This window comes from Uloborus diversus, chromosome 9 (genome assembly GCF_026930045.1).
Source record: "Uloborus diversus isolate 005 chromosome 9, Udiv.v.3.1, whole genome shotgun sequence".
NCBI classification, from domain to species: domain Eukaryota; kingdom Metazoa; phylum Arthropoda; class Arachnida; order Araneae; family Uloboridae; genus Uloborus; species Uloborus diversus.
The window spans coordinates 81,674,727-81,693,973 of NC_072739.1; the positions used below are offsets into that span (position 1 = coordinate 81,674,727).

The window sequence follows — 19,247 nt, forward strand, 5'->3', positions numbered from 1 at the left end:
CCGCATTTCTCAGCCAAACGTTTTCAAGCTTCCGTTTTGCTGTTATCATGTCAAACATATAAATATGTGAAATTAAAGATAACTTAATACTCGAAGATTGAAATAGTGTTTTAAGCTGTTTTATTATGTAAAAAATATTTTATACTAGTGCGTAAAATGATTATTAAAACTCTAAAACAGTTTTAGTTTATTGGTTTTCGTTATTTATATTGTTTTTCATACAAAATACTGAACTGCTCTGCAAAATTTCAAATTGCTCCTCAAAATCACCACAGTTGTTCCTCATTGTTCCTCCAAGGTTGGCAAACCCAGTTTATAATATGTAAATAAATTTTAAATTGCAAAGCTTCATGGGAGAGTACAAGATCCTCTCTAGTACATAAGGAAAAGATAATCTGTCATATAGTTTTTTTTTTCTATTTTGTCTATTTCTTAATGAAAAAGTATAGAATATATCTTATTTTCGTAAGTTTTGCCGCATGCTTTTGTGTACAAGAACAACCATAATTTTCCTTTTGGGAAGGGAGAGTTTGTTCATCATCAATATACTAATTCTTCAATGTACCAAACTACTAGTATACTACTAGTATATTAATGATAACATTGTCATGGCATCATTACTATACTAAGATTGACAATGCTTAATACAAAGAAGGAGCATTTAACCTCCAAAACCACTCATTTCTGTTGCTCTAATCCTGACATATTAGCAAGTTAAATTTTTATAGAATTATTGAGAAACTCAGGGACACTGAAATTTCTGTGATTTAGTTCATTGGCTATTGTCATTCCAGTATACACATTGATTATTCTTTGCAAAAGTATTTCGTATGATTAATGCAAATGTTCTTTTCTGCATTTTTGTTTGATGCCATTCAGCCCTTTCATAATTTACTCTTGTATATTTTTGAGCAGGAATGAGATTGTGTTGGTTAAAAAATGTTTCCTTTATGATACACATCGAAACAAAAAGGCAAGAAGAAAAAAGGATAATGATAATAAAAACTAAAAATGGCAGGACATTTGGTAATAGAGTTATCAGCTCTCATAATCCTATTTTAAAAAGTGTAAATTATTATTTAAATTTTGGTCTACGTATTTATAACTAAAAGCTTTTTTTACTATCTTTTCAATTTATTTATAATTTTAATTACAAATTTAATCAGTGAAATGCTTTACATGATTTAACTTCGATTTTATACTGAGTAATTGTCACATTCTCAACAATTTTATTTGCATGTAGGTGAAACGCTTTATTTGTTGATCTTTATCTTTAAAACATATCTGCCTTTGTATTTATTTTAGGATCTGCTGAATTATTAGATGTTAGGTCATCTTTGCAGGGTTTGAAGACATGTCCTGGACTTTCCACATGGAAGGTCGCCAACAAAGAACTGGAAGTATTTGAAAGATTTGAAGAAGTTCCTGAAAAAAATCTTACACACATTAGGCCTCATATGTTTCCCCCAGATCCTGAAGTGGTTAAAGAGATGCAGTTGAATCGATGGTAAAACTTGTTATAAGATGAAGCTACCAAGTCGTAACATTTTTTTTTTTTTGGATCCTTAAAAATAGGCTCTTGGTTTTATGGATAAACAGTTTTATGCTAAAATCCATGAGAGATGTATGGTTTTGTTCAAGATGGTTTAGCCGCCTTAGTTCCCATTATGCTGAAGCAATATGCAGTAGCCCTACTATTGTGACATAAATGTTATAAACATCTTTGGCATCAAAATCATCTGATCCTAATCTCTTCAAAAAAAAATTATCTCATTCTGTATTTTTATTTAAAAAAAAATATCTTTGACTTGTAATATTAATTTTTAAATCTGTCATTTAGTATCTTCTTTACAAGGTGTCTGTGTTAGAAGTTTTACCTATTGCTATCCCTTAATGAGCATCTTTCATGTGGCACCACTTTGCCATTACTACAATATTTTTGTGCCCATTTTTCCCACCAGATGGAGGCACTTAGCTCTGAACACAATGCTCAATGCACATTCAAAAATGCTTTATTTAATTGCTTAAATCTCAGGACGGAATGCTCATAATTCTAATTTGCATTCAAGATTGTTGCAAGTCTGCTTCTATGTGGAGAAAGAATTGGCATATCTCTCTCTTCTTTCAAAAATGTCATATCTCAAAAATTAACAATTTTAAGTTATGCCTTTTTTTGAGCTGCCATGAATGAATAGCATATCTCTGAAAGACCTACATTTCTATAACTTAATATTTCAACATTAGAGAGCAAAAGTGTTGTATTTGCATTTTCAAGTTTTTAAATTGCTTGCATTGTAATTTTTAAAATTGCTCTCCTGAAAAATCATGTTTTTCGAGATATGAGGTTGTTAAAAAGGAGTGATCGATATAACCTCTAGCTGTATTGCTTGTTTTTGTTGAGCCCCTTCTCTCAGTCGTGTCATTGCAAAACTTGATATTTTCATTTATGTATTCCTTTTCAAAACCTTTCAAACATATTTTTTTCTATTATATTTTATGATAATTGAAGTGACAATTTAATATAGTCATAAGTTTATAGTAAACATGGGGTTGATATTTATATGTGCTGTTATCAGCAAGCATCAAAGTTATATTACTGAACAGCACACTTTAACAGCACGGATGCTCAAAATGTATTTAAAATGATACAAATACAAAAGTGACGACCAGCAACAGGCTCTGGGCCCAGCTAGACTGGTCCTAGTCAGCTGGGAAGGAAACTGTTCTCAAATGCTATATTATGGGGTGATGTGCATTGGTTAGCAAAAAAATTGGATTTTTTTGCTTTTGAATTATAAAGATAATCATATGACCATTCTGAGTTATTTTTTTCCTTTTGATATTTTGTATCATGCAGAACCACCCTATTTCTGCTGCATAATCAAGCAAAACTATTGCTAGTTACACTTTTTAAAAACTTTTATCAATAAATAAATAAATAAAATGTCAGCTCATTTTGGGATGTCCTGTATGTTTATGCAAATTGATCCTCACTTTTGAGTTAAAAACTGGGAAAGTATCTCATCTGTTGGTGGAATCTAAAATGTTATGTACTCTTTGAATTGTTGGCTACCTTTGCATAATTAATGATTAATATATTCCCTTTTAAATACTTTCAGCATTCGAATTTTGCCTCATCATCAAGATACTGGTGGATTTTTCGTTGCTGTGATCCAGAAGAAGGATAAATTGCCTTGGGAAAGAAGCATAGGTATTTTTCTTTTGTTTCAATTAACTTTTCTATTATCTGTTTCAATAAATTCTTTGATAAGAAATTTAATTTATATTTAAAAATATTTTTTTTTCTCCCTAGATGAAATTGAAGAGTGTCTTAATAGGTATGGTTTGACTTTATTAATGCTAACGATTACAGAGCATTTCTTTTATATCCCAAAATATTTTGTCAGTCAAAAACTTTTTTTAGTGTTTGAAATATTCTGCATTTAGTCTTTTTGAAAATTTTTGTACTTTATTTCGTATTTAAGTTTCTTTTATCTTTTCTTATGCAGTGGAAAAATAAACTAAAATCAAAACAGAAAGTCATATTCTCAATCTTTTTTCATTAGGTGAAATCGACCAGATTTTTTTTTTTGTATGAAATGGGTTTTTTTTACTTACATAAAATGGAATATTTTTGTATTTTCAGTAAGTGTTTTCCCAAGACAAGGAAATTAAAAGCAATGATTTAAAATTTTTGTCTGTTGCCAGTTTCTATTTGTTAACAAATAAAACACTTGTAATTGATCTCTATTTGTATAAGGCGTTGAAAGGGATTTTCAATTTTCCCTCTTAATTCTACATTTGCGATTCAGTCGTTTTTTTTTTTTTTTTTTAATTTTTAATTTTAGTTACTTGTTAGTTCAAATTTTTGACCTTCTAATCTGAAAACAAACTCTTTTATTTTTTCTTTTTGTGTAACATGTAACTTTTCCTCTATTTTTACTCAACCTCAAGTAGTTGGCTATGTTTACTGATTAAATTATTTTTTTAATTTTTATGCTACTTTGTTTCACCATCTTTTTTGTTTTTACAAAACAGAGATTGAAATGTTCTTAAGTTCTTACAAGTCATCTCCGAAGCGTGAATGTATATTTTCTTTTCATTACTGAGAGAGAGAGAGAGAGAGATCCAAATCTTACATGCTTTTTTCTCTGCATTGTATAAGATTGTGTAATTAGTTTTACATCTTCATGTACTGATATCTTCTGCATCCAACCTTGTTTATATTAGTAACTTTCACCTTTAATTTTGAGATTCTGCTATGTTAGTGGGTGTGTAAAGGGAGACTTGACTTTTAGTATAAGATTAACAACCGCTGATTATTTCTAATAATTTTTTTAGGTTAAAATCTTATTGAAACATACATATTATAATTTGTTATGTAAACAAACCTTAGACATCTTAAATTTAAATGTCCGTTTCATTCATTTTATCTGAAAAAAGTAACTTTTTGCAGAAGTCCTATACTGAAGAAGAGAAAAGTAAGAGGCTATAAAGAAGATCCATTTGTGTTTCTAGATGATACGGAAGACATGCTGCCTACAATTAAGTAATCCAATTTTACTTTTTAATACATAGTCAATCAAAGTGCAGCAGCATTTTTTAATTAAAGACATGATGTTATCAATTTCAGAAGTGTTTTGAGCTTTGCTTAAGACTTCACTTTTTGCAACGATTGTTTGCACTATAAAATAGATTTTTAAATTTTTTTCTTTAAATTTAGTATGATGTTTTTTTTAAATTTTTTTTAAAGGTTTTAAAAATTTTTTTGTGTAAATATATCTTTGCATTTCTTGTATGCTTCAAAAAACTTTAAAAAAATGATTATATTGTATGCCATTGTTTTTACTATCCAAACTTCTCAATATTTTTTTGTTTATATCTACACAATTAATATTTCAGAGACTTCTACAATTTAGAAAATTTTCCTACTACTCAGCTTTTAAGTAGATGTAAAGAAGGTAAAAAAAGAAATTTGTATTTTACATCTGATATTGTGAAGAATATAGTTGAACAAAACATTGATAACATAAAAGTAAGCATTTCTTTTTACTTTTTTTTTAGCTATTGTATTAAAAAATCTCCTTTAAAACTTTGTTTGATATTTTTATAACAATTTTACTTTTGTGCTACGTTTTAAAATGCTTTGATCTTACGTGAGCATTTTTATGTACAATGTGTTACTGATTTGTTTGTTAGCTTTTGTAAAGAACATTATAATTGTTTTACTGTCAAACTTGTTGCAATAATGCATCTCTCTACCTCTTCAAGAATAGAAGATGCTCTTCCACTAGAAAATAGTTGATCAGTGTTTGATTAAAATTTATATAAATAAAACAGGGAATATACAGCCAGAGTAAAAACTTTAAGGTCAGTATAATTTTCTTTGAAAAAAGGAAAATGAAATTAAAGGGATTTTAATATTATTGTATTATTAATTATTAATGTTCATTGGTAAGAAATAACACAATAGACAGGATTTTTAAAGCATGCAATAAGCAGAAAAGCAGTGGTTTATTCAAAGTTAGCATTTCAGCTTGAGTAAAAACTTTAAGGCCACTAGTATTTTTAAAAAACTGCAAGTACTTATACTGTAATAAATGTCACCTTAGCTAACAAGATTGTGGAAACCCTCCAACTTGCAGTTTTATGATTAATTTCTTCAAAGTTTTTGTCCTACTTGTGACGATATCGTAAGGTAAAAAGTTAACTGTTCAAGAAAGAGGGCAGATTGAAGCTTTTTCTTCAACAAGGATAAGTAGGCGTACTATTACGAAAAAATAGGAAGATCGAAGATTGAAGTCAATATTTTTGTTTGATTTAAACACAATTAGAGTAAAAAGAAAACCCGGGAAAATTGAAAGCTTTGTCCTCGCGTCATGAAAGAAGAGTTTGGAAATTATTACATTACCTGAAAAGTACTCAACCAGGAAACTTATTCAGACGATAGATTTTGATGTTAGCCTAAAACGATATATAACACAATAAGAATTTGTGGAAAGTTTATTAATGCTGCAAAATTGCTCCTCATTTTTTAAAAATTCACAATATAGAGCGTTTCAACTTTAGCTAGGAAATCATAACCTGGGATAACCAATGAATACAAATAATTTTTTCTGACGAAAAGAAGTGGAGCTTGGATTGACCAAATGGATGGAAGTACAATTGGCATGATTTTAGAAAAGAAAAAGAAATATTCTACAAGCGCCAAATTGATGGAGTCTCTGTCAGAACTTTAGAATGCTTTGCTTACAATGGTGTGTGCTCAGTTGCGTTTGTTTCAGATAAAATGAACTCACAATTATATCAAAATGTCTTCCCAAGTCATCTTTTACCAAATGCTGAATTTATTGCTGGAGAAAATTGAAAATATCAGCAAAACAATGCATCTATCCATCCGAGTAACAGTGCAAAAAATAGACTCCAAGTAAACAATATTGATACTTTGAAATCGCCAATTAAGTCTCCAGATCTTAACCCAATAGAGAACTTATTGGGTGACTTAGCAAGAAGAGTTTATGCAAAGGAAAGACATTTTACTTCATCAATAGAGCTGAAATCTCATCAATAGAGTAAAAAATTCATTCCGAATTTTGTCAAAAACTAGTTTCATTCATGAAAACAAGAATATTTGAAGTAATTTGAAGAAATGGCTCCCACACAAGCTTATAAATATTTGAATTTTTGTCCTCATATGCTTTTTTCTATGTTGGCCTTAAAGATTTTACTCGGGTTCAAACATTGATCTGTAATATTTTCTGATAATGAAACACTTACAATTAAATTTTTCTGTCTTTTTTACTTGTATTTAAGGTTAATAATTATCACTCATATGACTTTTTGATTCTAAGATTAAGTTGTGTCCAATTTCTCAAAAAAGTGCACTGGACTTAAAGTTTTTACTCAGACTGTAGTATGTTATTTGTTTGTATATATATACGAGGGCTATCCAGAAAGTAGATTACGTTTTGGAATAAAAAATAAACAAAGTATAGGAAAAATTTTTTATTATATACAGATGAAAGCCACACTCAAATACTACTTTTCGACATAGTCACCATACAAATTAAGGCATTTATCGTAGCGATGTACGAGCTTGGAAATTCCTTCGTCGAAAAATTCGGCCGCCTGCGCCTTCAACCACTCCGTTACCTCTTCTTGCAGCTGTGCGTCGTCATCAAAACGCTGCATAGCCAGCCACTTCTTCATTGCTGGGAATAGGTGGAAGTCGCTCGGTGCCAGGTCGGGACTGTACGGTGGATGAGGAAACAACTCCCACTTAAAAGATTCAAGAACTTTACGAGTGACATTTGCCGTGTGGGGCTGGGCGTTGTCGTGAAACAACAAGATCTTAGAGCTCAACATTCCTCTGCGCTTGTTTTGAATTGCTCTTCTGAGTTTTTGGAGAGTTTGGCAATACCTTTGAGAGTTTATTGTAGTGCCTCTTTCCAGGAAGTCCACCAAAATCACACCTTTTCTGTCCCAAAAAACAGTCGCCATGATCTTCCTTGCCGACATTGTTTGCATGCATTTCTTGGGTTTTTGGGGAGAACTTGTGTGCCCCCACTGCATTGATTGCAATTTCGTTTCACAGTTCACGTGTTTCACCCATGTTTCGTCACCAGTAACGATGCGATTGAGTAAAAAGTCACCATCCTTATGGTAAGCGTCCAAAAAGTTCAACGCTGCAGCCATTCGCTGATTTTTGTGGTCCTCTGTCAAGATTTTTGGAATCCATCTTGCACAAAACTTGTGGTAACCAAGCTTTTCGTTGATGATTTCGTGCACCAAACTTCGCGAAATTTGTGGAAAACTTAAAGAAAGTTCCGTTATTGTGAAATTTCGATTTTCCCGGACTTTAGCATCGACTTTTTCGAGAAGTTCGGCGTTCACTATGCTGGGTCTCCCACTTCGATCTTCGTCGTGAACATTGGTTCGGCCATTTTTAAATCTTATGACCCACTGACGCACTCCACCTTCAGTGATAATGTTGTCCCCATACACTTCACAAAGCTGCCGATAGATTTCTATCGGTTTACAGTTTTTTGCAGTCAGAAACCTTATTACTGCGCGCACCTCGCAGCTCGCGGGATTTTCAATTAACGCAGACATTTCAAACCGTCACAGTATCTGAACGAACACAGCACGAACCTCTCACTAGCACGGCTAGATGCAGACTGAGCTGCGCAACGCTTTGACCCCAAGATGGCTGCGCTAGCCCCGCCCCTAGCGGACACAGACGAAAACGTAATCTACTTTCTGGATAGCCCTCGTATATATATATACAGTGGCTCCCAAAAGTGTTCGTACACCTACGACTTTTCAATGAAATAGAACCCTATCCATTAGTTAGTACTAATATTTCGGAATAAGTATTTAATTATAAGATCTATGATCAATTTTCAACAAAACTACATGATTTTTTTTTTTAAAATATTAAAACTTAATTTTATAAAAAACCAAAAAGTGCCGGAAATTTTATGCACAAAAGTCTTCGTACACTTTTAAAAATGTCTATATATCACTGAATAATTAACTTTTTAATAAGTTATTATTTAATAGAATATCATACAGTATCAACAATACCTTTTAAGCGTGTGGGAATAGATTTCATTCTTTTTTTTTTGCGTAATTTCTGAGTAAGTGTTCAACCACACTTCGAGTCTTACTGTTTCTAGCTCCATTTTTGTTTCAAAGCTGTATTTTCGTAATCTTGCCTCCAAATATCTCTAAATATGTTACATTAAGTTCAAATCTGGAGATTGAAGAGATATTTTCAAAACTTTAGGACAATTTTTGAGGCACTAGACGCAAACGTTGAAAACCGTGTGCTTCTTATCGTTATCTTGATAAAAAAGAAAGTTGTTTCCGATAACCAAATTTTTGGCTAAGAGTTTAAAATTGGTTTTTAAAATATTTAAATAAACAGCATGATTCATTATTTCATCAAAAAATTCCAAACTACCAAGTCCTGATGCTGATATACACCCTCACACAAGAACACCTTCACCGTCCTGATTAAATTGTCCAACTAAGTTCTTAAGATAAAGTTCCTAATTTTTTCTTCTATTTACAATTATACAACAATTTAACCAAAAATGTTGAATTCATTTTCATCTGTAAGTAAGATGTAATTCCAAAACGTTTTTAGCTTATTTATCATTGATTTTGCGACGAAAAGCGTTAGCTTTCTGTTTTTCGTATGGCCAAGAACATTTCTGCGGGAAGAGGTCCCATTTAATCCAGCTAATCAGAGAATTTGGCGAACAATTTTTGGGGAAAATTAAATGTAATAAGTTTCATTTAACTCTGCAGAAACTTTTACAGCACTCAAATGTGTATTTTTCATAATTATTTTAACTGTAAATCGCCGATCACACTTTGTCAACTTTGCCAGTTTACCTTTTCTTACCTTGTTTTCGGTCCGATTCTTTTCTTTAAAGCATTTTATCAAGCACTTTACTATAGAATGGAATAAATTAACTAATTTAGAGACATTTCAAATCAATTTATCACTACTGTGAGGAAAAAATTCAAATTTCGAACAGTGTTAGTGGATTTTTACGAATGCCAGCCATTTTGAAGTAATAATCACAATAATAAGGAATAAATAAAAAATTAAACCAAATGACTTTTAAGGGTCAACACAATGCAAAAATAATAAAATAACAACATGTGATAATTTTAATCATTAATTTATTCAAAAACATTTGAGTGTATGATGACTTTTGTGGCGTATTATTTCTCTGTCTCTTTGTTTTTTGACCCATTTCAAAAAAATAATATATGTTAGTATTTTGAAAAACCTACAGGGTTTTATTTAGAATGACATAGGAATGATGTGAAAAAATATTGGACTTCATATTCGAATTCATTTTCGCGTTCTTTTGGTTTTACTAAAAAATTTCAAAGTGTACGAACACTTTTGAGAACCACTGTATGTATGTTCTTTATGCAAACTGACAGTTTACGTCGAATCTCGACCAAATTTGGCATGGAGGTACTTGGGCACCTGAGAAGGAAAATAATAGGGTTTTTGAAAACCAAAAAAAAAAAAAAAATACATAACCGTTCGAATTTTAATTTTAGGACCTGAAAATGGCATTTTTTTAAATATGAGAGCAAAAAAATTCTTACAAAAATTAGAATAAATTATGCATAGAAACCCCTGATTTTTCTTTATCAGATACAATGTGTTCTAATGTTCCAAGGTAACTAGAATATGAATTATAACTGTTTTTAACTAATTTCATGTTAAAATGTAGGTAAGCCTTCAATTAGAACTTCATTGTTGAACAATGCTTTTATTAAAATTTGTAGTGTAAAGAAAATCATTGAGAAGAAAGATCTGTTGCCATTTTTTTTCGAATATGAACAAATAAAATTCTGACTTTTGTTTTTAGGCTTTTCCTGTTTTCAAAGAATTTAAAATTTTTCTTTTTTCGTTACTTTTCTGCAATATGTCCAGAAATTTTATGGATTATTTTTATTCAAGCCTGATTGTTGAACATGCTGTTGTTTCACTTGGCATAATTTTTATTTTCGAGGTAGACCATGCAAAGCCGGGAGACCCAGCTAGTAATAAATAAATATTGATTGGTATTCCTCCAGGGCCTGCGCTAAGCATCAGCCACTCCGTCGAATGCTATAGTATCATAAATTTGGTGAAACAAACTCTGTTTTAGTGAAAATATTGCTGAACAGAAAAATGTCTGAAATTTTCACACACACAAAAATAATTTTCTTGATCTTCAGTACTATGTGAACAAACTGTTAAAAATTCTGAAACATGCATTTTGACGAGTTTTGTTATGACGTCTGCTTCAATATTCAATATGCGTCCGTGCGTATGTATGTATCTTGGATTATCAAAAAAAAAAAAAAAAAATTGTTGTTTTAATTTCTCCATATATGCAACTTATGTGGCCTCAAGTTGTGCTCCTCCTTTTTTGATTATAATTGGATACACCAAAAGGGATGTTACCATGTTCTTTGTGGCAAATCAATGAATTTTACGCATCAAAGTCATTATCTCCAAGGCATCTCTTAATCTGTATTTTGTAGTTTATGAATATTTCATGTCACATAGCGAGTGTTGCTGAAACCATCATCTTAGTATATTTTTATTATTTATTGTATGCAGTTAAAAGTTTTTACAATAGCAAAAGAATTCTATTTTCAGCTTTTGATGAAAATTAAATTTTTAGCTACTAAAAATATAGTTTAAAATATAAATGTAGCATCTCGTTTTAAACGGAATCTCGAACTCTCGAGACTCTGCTGAATCAAATATATCTTAAACAACTACCTCAGTATTGTTAAATAACTTCAACTGGTCATAATTTTAGTCTTTTTTGGTTGGCTAAATGTTATAGACTGCTTCATTTTTCTAACTAATATTCTAATCTATTTGTGTATTCTTTGTTTTCTGTTTTTTTATTGTACACAACAATTTCAGATTATCAACACTGGAATAAGAGTACTATGCAGAAGTGAAAATAAAGATGCTACATGCACATTTAGATTAACCCAAGAAGTAAGTTATCTAAATGTTGTTTGAAAGAAGTTTATTTTTACTATAAGTAAATGTATTGGTTTTAATTTATTTGACTTTCAGGGCATTTCTACTATGCTGCCTTTCATGAGGGCCAGAATAATTGATGTTTGTAAGGAGGATATCATCACCTTGTTGTCCCATGAGTATCCTGCTCATACACTTTTTACTAAAGATATGCAAGAAAAATTGTCATTAATAGGTAAAGTGTTGTCACTTTTAAATCTTTTTAGGTTATAAATACTGTTTATTACAAAATAACATATAAATTGCCTTTTATAATTAAAAGATTTATAAGGAACTAGCTGCCTTTGGTGACTAGCTAGTTTGCCTTTTTGCACAATTCACTTGTTTGCCTTGCACTTTTTTATGCCAAGAAATCTTTGGTGGCTGCTTACATAAATTTGGCAGCAGTTGGCTGAATAAAAATTGTTTCAATCTACACATACACACACAGTCATCATATTTATTTTATCATATGTTCATAATATAGATATCTATAGACATGTATGGTAACTCAAAACAATGAGTATTAATTTCCTACTTGAACTGAATTCTTGATCAAAATTTTATTGTTAGCTTTTTAAGAATTACAATGCTAGTAAAATTAAGGTTTGCTATTTACAAAAAATACATAAAAAGAATTGGTTCCGAATCTGTGGGATATAATGCGCTAATCACTAAACAACTTGTTTCCTCATTAATTCATCAAAAACTGGGTGACAAGGCGCCCAACGGCGTTAAAAACTACATCTATGCAAAATTTTATGTTTCTAGGCCTTGCCCATTTCTACTAGGGCCAAAAAATAGTTTGTTTTTGCAGAAGTAATCTTTGATTATAGAGCTGATCAAGTTATTTTCTTATATACATAGTCATGCCTATTTATAAGTAAGTTCAAGAAATCCAATGATTCTTTTTTAAAAATAAAATAACTAATCAATAATGCTCAGTAAAGAATTGAAAAACATTTGGAGGTAAAAAAAAGATAAGTAATCTCAGACAGATTTTCTTTTTATCATCTTTGAATTTCTAAGACTTGTTTTTTTTTCTGTGCAACACGCAATATTGTTTTTTTTTTTTTACATTGAATCTATTTTTCTACAAGAAGTATGTTGAGTTTACTTTTACAAAGCATTAAATGAATTGCATCATTTCATTTGAATGTTACTTTGTATGGCATTTTCAGGAAACTCACTTTGTCCCATAATTGTAGAAGGCTCAAATGTGTAAAGAACAAGAAATGTAAAATAGTATTTTCAGGGTTGCCAATTGCTCCCCAATTTGCTCCGCAAAAACTGTAAAACTCCTCAACTCCTCAAAAAAGTTATTTTGCTCCTCTTTTCTTACCTGATTTTTTAAATGAGGTTTTCCAAGCAATTGCAGGAATGCTTATTTCAAGTTGCAGGAAGTGTGCCTTCAGACTTCTTCCACCAAAGACTTGTAGAAAGACAATAAAGCCACCTGTTCTTCCATTACATGATCTTTAATTTCATTGGATTATTATTTGGATTTTTTTTTTTACTAAGTGCATTATTGAATCTTGTAAAATTGTTATTATTTTTAATAACATTCCAAGTCTTAAAGCTTTAACTGTCATTAAAACTTTTAATTATATTTAAGATCTTTTCTAACTATTTAATTTAATTATTTTAATGCTATAATGACATACATAGTTTGGGAAATTCATGTTATATATGCGTATGTTATTTATGCATTATTTATGCAAAGTACAACCTAGCTTTTGCAAATGTTTTATTACCTAAAAACATATTTTTTATGCTACTGTTTTAGATGATTATCACAATTCAAACACAGATTGAGATTAATGGTTTTTAAAAATTTATTTTTATGATTATTGAACTCAATGTTGAACTGCTCCTCAACTTTTTTCTCTAAGGTTGGCAACCCTGTATTTTTGTAATACTTGATAATTAGTATTAATTTACAGTATTTTGCTGTAAATAAATGTTTATATTCATTCAATATGTTACAATTCATTGCCTCTAAGTCTTAGACGCTTTTATATATTTGAAGAATTTATATTTATTTGTCCTTTTTAGAATCAGGATGTATTATTCTACGTTTCACTGGAAATAAAGGGTATGTTGTTTTATGAATTCTTAAAGTAACTTGCGCAGAAATGAATTTGTGACATGATTTGCGAAATGCATTTGTGAATGAACATTTCATATCAGATAGTTTTTCTATGATAGTTATGATTTATTATAAGTTTCTTATATAATGGCAGCTTCTTGAAAAATCTAGACTTTAGTTTTTCTTATTTATAATTTGTTTGCTATCATGTTTAACAATGTCATATGGTGATTTTTTTTTTTTTCCAAATAAAACACACAAAAAGTTGAAAAATGCAAGAATGTCTTAATTCCAAGCCAAAGAATTCACGTAAAAATGTTGCCCAAAACTTTTAAATTTATTAGTAGTACAGCTAGAAAATGATTGATATTATTTCTAAATAAGCAAGATATTAGTTTTTTAACATAAACAGTTAAAGTGTTTTAAATTAGCTGATATAACTTATAAACTGATAGTGATGACAACTATGTGTTTTCTAGAGCTGATGATGAATTCAGAATTGATCTGTGTAGCTGGAAAGGAAATCAAACGATAAGGTGCTATGTACCTAAAGTTGGAAGGGCGCATTATCTCAGGATATGTGGAGTTGATGTCACTGACTACGGTAAGTAATATTTTTAAACAAAATACTCAAAATTTCAATCAAATGTGTCTCTTTTTTTTTTAAACTTCCAATGTCTGGCAAAGAAAAATGCAGTATGAAATAGGAAACACAAACAAAAATACAGAGAACAAAACATATCAGGTGCTATAGATGTGCTGTTTTGAACTTTAATATTTTGCATTACATGCTAATTTGTTTTAATGATTGCAAGACATTCACACAAAGAAAGGACAAGAGAGAGAAAGTGCATCTATGCCCAAGCTGGGATTCTAGCCTGGTACCTCTCCATCGCAATCATACTTCTCTGACCACTAGACGAGGCGGCTGGCAATGTTGGGTGCCAGTTCAACTTTCATTTTTGCAATAAACTGAATCGACTGTTTCAGAAAAGCTACACAAGGATACTTTTACCAGGCAACTCTCATAGAAAAAACATCCCCAAACAATTTAAAGGGGGGGGGGGGATTACAAATCCACGTATGAAGATGACAAATAGGGTGTATAAAACTACTTTGTACTTGAAAAGCTCATAGTAAATGTTGTCAAAGCATTAAATAAGAATCATTTTTTGTTCAGATAATTGTGTGTTATTTGAAGCATGCGCTATTCAGAGCAAATTGTATGGAATAACCGAAATTGAGGGACTGGGACTTACAAAAATGTCTGTTATTTGGGAATGTTTGTTAAAGGGAGTTTTCACTGTTCTTAAATCAATATGTATGTTTCTACTTTTAAGTGCAACATTTGTCGATGTTTTGAAAATTCCCAATTCTGATAAACTTCCAGGGTTCATACACTTGTGGTTAAAAAAAAATTCTCTGACTTTACCAGGTTTTCCAGGTTATCTTTTAGAAAATTCCAGGTTAATGGCTTCATTCAAAATTAACTTTCAGTAACAATATTTTCAAAATAATCAAAATTGTTTGAAGTAGCAATACGTAAGAACCAAAACTTTTCCACTTGTAGGTTTAAAAAAAAAATCTTGGATTTTTTTTTTTAAATTTTTGTCTTATAATTTAACTTTTTTTTTCAACATTTTGTTGAAAACAAAGTATTTTAACTCATTTTAGCGTTTCTTTAATGCCACATGTCATGCATATTAGCGTTTCGCTGTAATGGTTCAGCAATCTTTCTCTGCTTTTGGTTTACAATTCTTCTTTTTTTTTTCTTAGTAGTATGTAACACAAAACACATTGAGCAAAGTACAAAGCTATTTTTTAGTATAAATATGATTAACTTGTTGCATGAATGGGATATAATGCATAATAACAAAAATCAACATCCGTCAATCAAAGGTCAATGCCAATATCATCAGTTTTTTTTCTTTTGCATATAAAGGATGCTTAAATTAAAATTAAAAATTTTCTCTTCTAGAAAATAATTCATTCTTAAAAATTCATAATTAATTGCACATTTACTTTCAATAGTTTACATTGAGATAAACATACAATTATGTTTTTGTAAATTTATGTCTACTTCCATCTTGCAGGTGACCAAATATGGCAACTGAGTAAAAAATTTAAGACAATAAGTAGATTTTTGAATTTGTAGCATAAAAGTAGTTACAAATAATTAATAATCCTTAAAAACTACAATTATAAGACAAAATAGTCAGTTTTTAGCACATAAGCGTTTAGCATTTAATGAATTAGAATTTAAAAAATGTTCTGGAGGTAAAATTTTGCATTTTTCCGGAAAATAATTACGATATCCGGAAAAAAAAGGCACATTTTGTGTTGCTATCAATAGTTTGCATTGCAGTAAACATCCAATGCCATTTTCAGAAATTTAGGCACTTAAAAAGTCTTGTGTACTGCCATCTTAGGAATGACCAAATATGACGGCTATGACAAAAATTCAGAAATAATTTTTTGAGTTTGTAGCATAAAAACAATTTAAAAATAATAAATCTTCGTGAAACTACAATACAACAATGGTTTACAAAAACAATTTAAAAATAATAAATCTTCGTGAAACTACAATTCAGTTGAAAAGTTTTTAGCACATTTGCATCCAAGTCAATGAGGATAAGATTAAGTTTTAAGACAAAATTTTTCATTTCTCAAGAAAATTACATATTTAAAATAAAATTTTAAAAAACAATTTGCAACACAGTTTGCGTTAATTTCATTAGTTTTCAGTTAAAGAAAACATCCAATTCTGCTTTGTTTTTGGAAACTTATTCATTTAAGTATTGTGTCTACTTTCATCTTTTGAATGACCAAACATGGCGAGTACATTTCACACGTAGCTGATAAGACTTTTCGATTAAAAAAAAACTATTTTCACGATCGACCCTACCATCCGCAGGCTTGTGCTTCAGAAGCAGAAAATTGTCTTCTCCCCTGTTGAGTTTGTGCATAATTCCTGTTCATCCTAGGAACTTATTTCTTGGGAACTATTGAGGGACAAAAATGGCGTCCACAGAAGTTTTTTTGGGGTTGCCTTTTTTTATTGCCAGCCAGGGTTCGAAAATGTCCGATATTTTCAATCAGCACAAACTAAAGCCTTCAAAATAGTAAATGCATACATCCTCAAATCACTCTTTATTTTCTTATATTATTACTAGCATTCCCGTACTCAGCATTGCTCGGGTAATGGAATTAGCAGGGGTTAACAGTGCTTGGTGCACCTAGTTTCGAAAATCCCCTATAATAATTACTTATTACCTATAATTTTTCTAATTTTGAGAGGATCCCGGGGCCCCTGGACTCTATATATATATATGCCCTTATCCTTAACCGATCTTCAACTGTTATAAACGATTTTTTTTAAAGTATTGATTATCTTTGCAAACACAGGCCATCCACATTTTATTGTTATACCTATGTTTAAGCAAGAACTTCTTTGTATACAACATTTTTAGTTTTTTTTTTCTGGTGCTAAAACTATTAAGCTGCTTGATGAACTGACGTTGGAGTAAGCTACATAAAATTGGCCGTGTGAAAAAAAGTCTTTCCAAAATCGGTCCCTGCTACTTTTAATGTCTGTTCTTCTGACTTATTAACGGTTATTGCAAAGCAAACTTTTACAGGAAACTGCACTCTTCTAAATTCAAAAGAATAGTCCGCCTGTGATGATGTTCTTAAAAACTTCACTTCTAGTTTTGAAAAAATGAAAGCAAAAGACAGAAACATTATTATTTGACTTGAGAAAAGCCTCGAAAAATCACGTGAGAAACAAAAACAATACCAAATTTAAAATTTGCTTTCGACCAAAAGTTGAGATGAAGTACTGAATAATGATTTGAATGGAGAAAAGCCTCCAAAAATAAAGGATTTAAATTTCAATGACAGGTTTTAATTTCACAGAAATTAAGGAGTTTTAATTAATTTCTCCTGAACTAATCGATATTTCGAAAACACCTTTCTTAGTGGATACTTTCATAATCATGTGGACATGCCTGCCAAATTTCAAGTCTGAGGCTTCAGCAATATTGGCTGTGCGTTGATATATATATACATATGTTGTCTCAGGACATTGATTTTTATATATTAAGATTACAATATGTAGACTTAAAATTAAAGTTTCTTTCATTACTTATATCTAATATTTCATTTTACATTTTTATCAATTTTTAATGGAGTTAATTTAGCATTAGCTATTTTACTCATTTTTCTTTACAGTTGTATGATTCAGAAATAAAAAATATGCATTAGTCGCTGCACAATCATAAGACATTTTCTTTTTTTTTTCTGACCAATGTTTAATATTTAATTAGGCACTTTTAATAGGAATTACAATTGTTACATTGCTAATATATTTTTGAACATAAAATAAAAAGTAATATTACATTACTTTGTTACATTAATCATGGATTAATAATACATCATAAAAATACAGTACATAACTTTAGGTTATTTTTAATAAAAAATAAAATTACTGTGATTAATAATTTTTATATTGAAAAAACGGTAATTGAAAAAATAAATATCAAAATATCATACTTTCAAAATAAATATCAGATATATATCGTGATATATATCGGCGAATCCTGTTGCCAGCGTCATTTTGCCTCAAAACTTTTAATGTTTTTCAGGAAACATGGATAAAAATGAAGATTAGATCTCATGGTATGAAATTCCCTGGGAAAAAAAGTAGGAAAAAAAATTTAGGGGGGGGGGAATTTGAAATTTCCCTGATTTTTCCCTGACATTTTTAACTATGTCATTTTCCCTGACAATTCTAGGTTTTCCCGGAATTCCCAGAGCATGCGAACCCTGAACTTCTTACTTCAAGCATAGTTTGGGAAAATGAACGTCCTAAAAACAATATTTACTGTAAAGTTTCCAAATAAACTCCTTGAAATCCTGTTAAATTCTGTTCATTGAAAGAGCTGTCAGGTTTACTAAAAAACTACTGAATTAAATTTGAAATACTTAACTTACGGTTGGAACATCTGAATATTACTTGTGAGAAAAATGCTACTATAAGGGATAATTGAAGAGTTACGTGTGACAACTCGATGCATTTGAAGTTTTAGTAAGCTCTTTTCCACACTTCACATGTTATAAGGGAAGTTACTGTTGAAAGTTTTTAAAAGTTTCAACTATTCTTTCACACTAATATTATGGTCCTTTCCAACTTATTGTTTTTAGCTTGATTGGGCTTTGTCATACCACAAGAAAAAAACAACTTAGGTTGAAGAGCTGGCAAGAAGGAGGAAATTCTTCTTCCTTTAAAAAAATAACCTACACATTATTTTGAATATTCCGATTTTTCATAATTCACTCAATTTATGAATGGAGTACTGAATAAAGAAAAATTAGTTACCAGTGTGAAGTTCATCTTGGCTTCTATGAGAGGTTTTCCCTGCCTTCAGATCAGTTTTGGCTAATAGAGTCTCCAATGCCATAATAAGCTGTAAAGTATTTGCTTCTTTGTTTGCATCATTATTTTTTTTTTCTTAATTATTCTCTTTTGTTCAAAAATTAGTTTTGAAAAACGCTCATTATCTTTGTATAACAGTATTGTATATTATTTTGTGCTGTGTT

General features: G+C 30.3%; 1 protein-coding gene across 1 annotated transcript in view; it reads left to right on the plus strand.

Moving 5' to 3' along the window:
* Window positions 1–19,247, plus strand: part of LOC129230650 (RNA cytosine-C(5)-methyltransferase NSUN2-like) — a 60,265-nt gene that overhangs the window by 40,696 nt on the left and 322 nt on the right. The window contains exons 12-20 of the mRNA XM_054865067.1: window positions 1,306–1,507; window positions 3,120–3,211; window positions 3,314–3,338; window positions 4,457–4,549; window positions 4,903–5,035; window positions 11,459–11,536; window positions 11,618–11,756; window positions 13,616–13,655; window positions 14,129–14,253. Coding sequence (XP_054721042.1) covers window positions 1,306–1,507; window positions 3,120–3,211; window positions 3,314–3,338; window positions 4,457–4,549; window positions 4,903–5,035; window positions 11,459–11,536; window positions 11,618–11,756; window positions 13,616–13,655; window positions 14,129–14,253 — 927 coding nt within the window. The remainder of the gene's footprint in view (window positions 1–1,305; window positions 1,508–3,119; window positions 3,212–3,313; window positions 3,339–4,456; window positions 4,550–4,902; window positions 5,036–11,458; window positions 11,537–11,617; window positions 11,757–13,615; window positions 13,656–14,128; window positions 14,254–19,247) is intronic.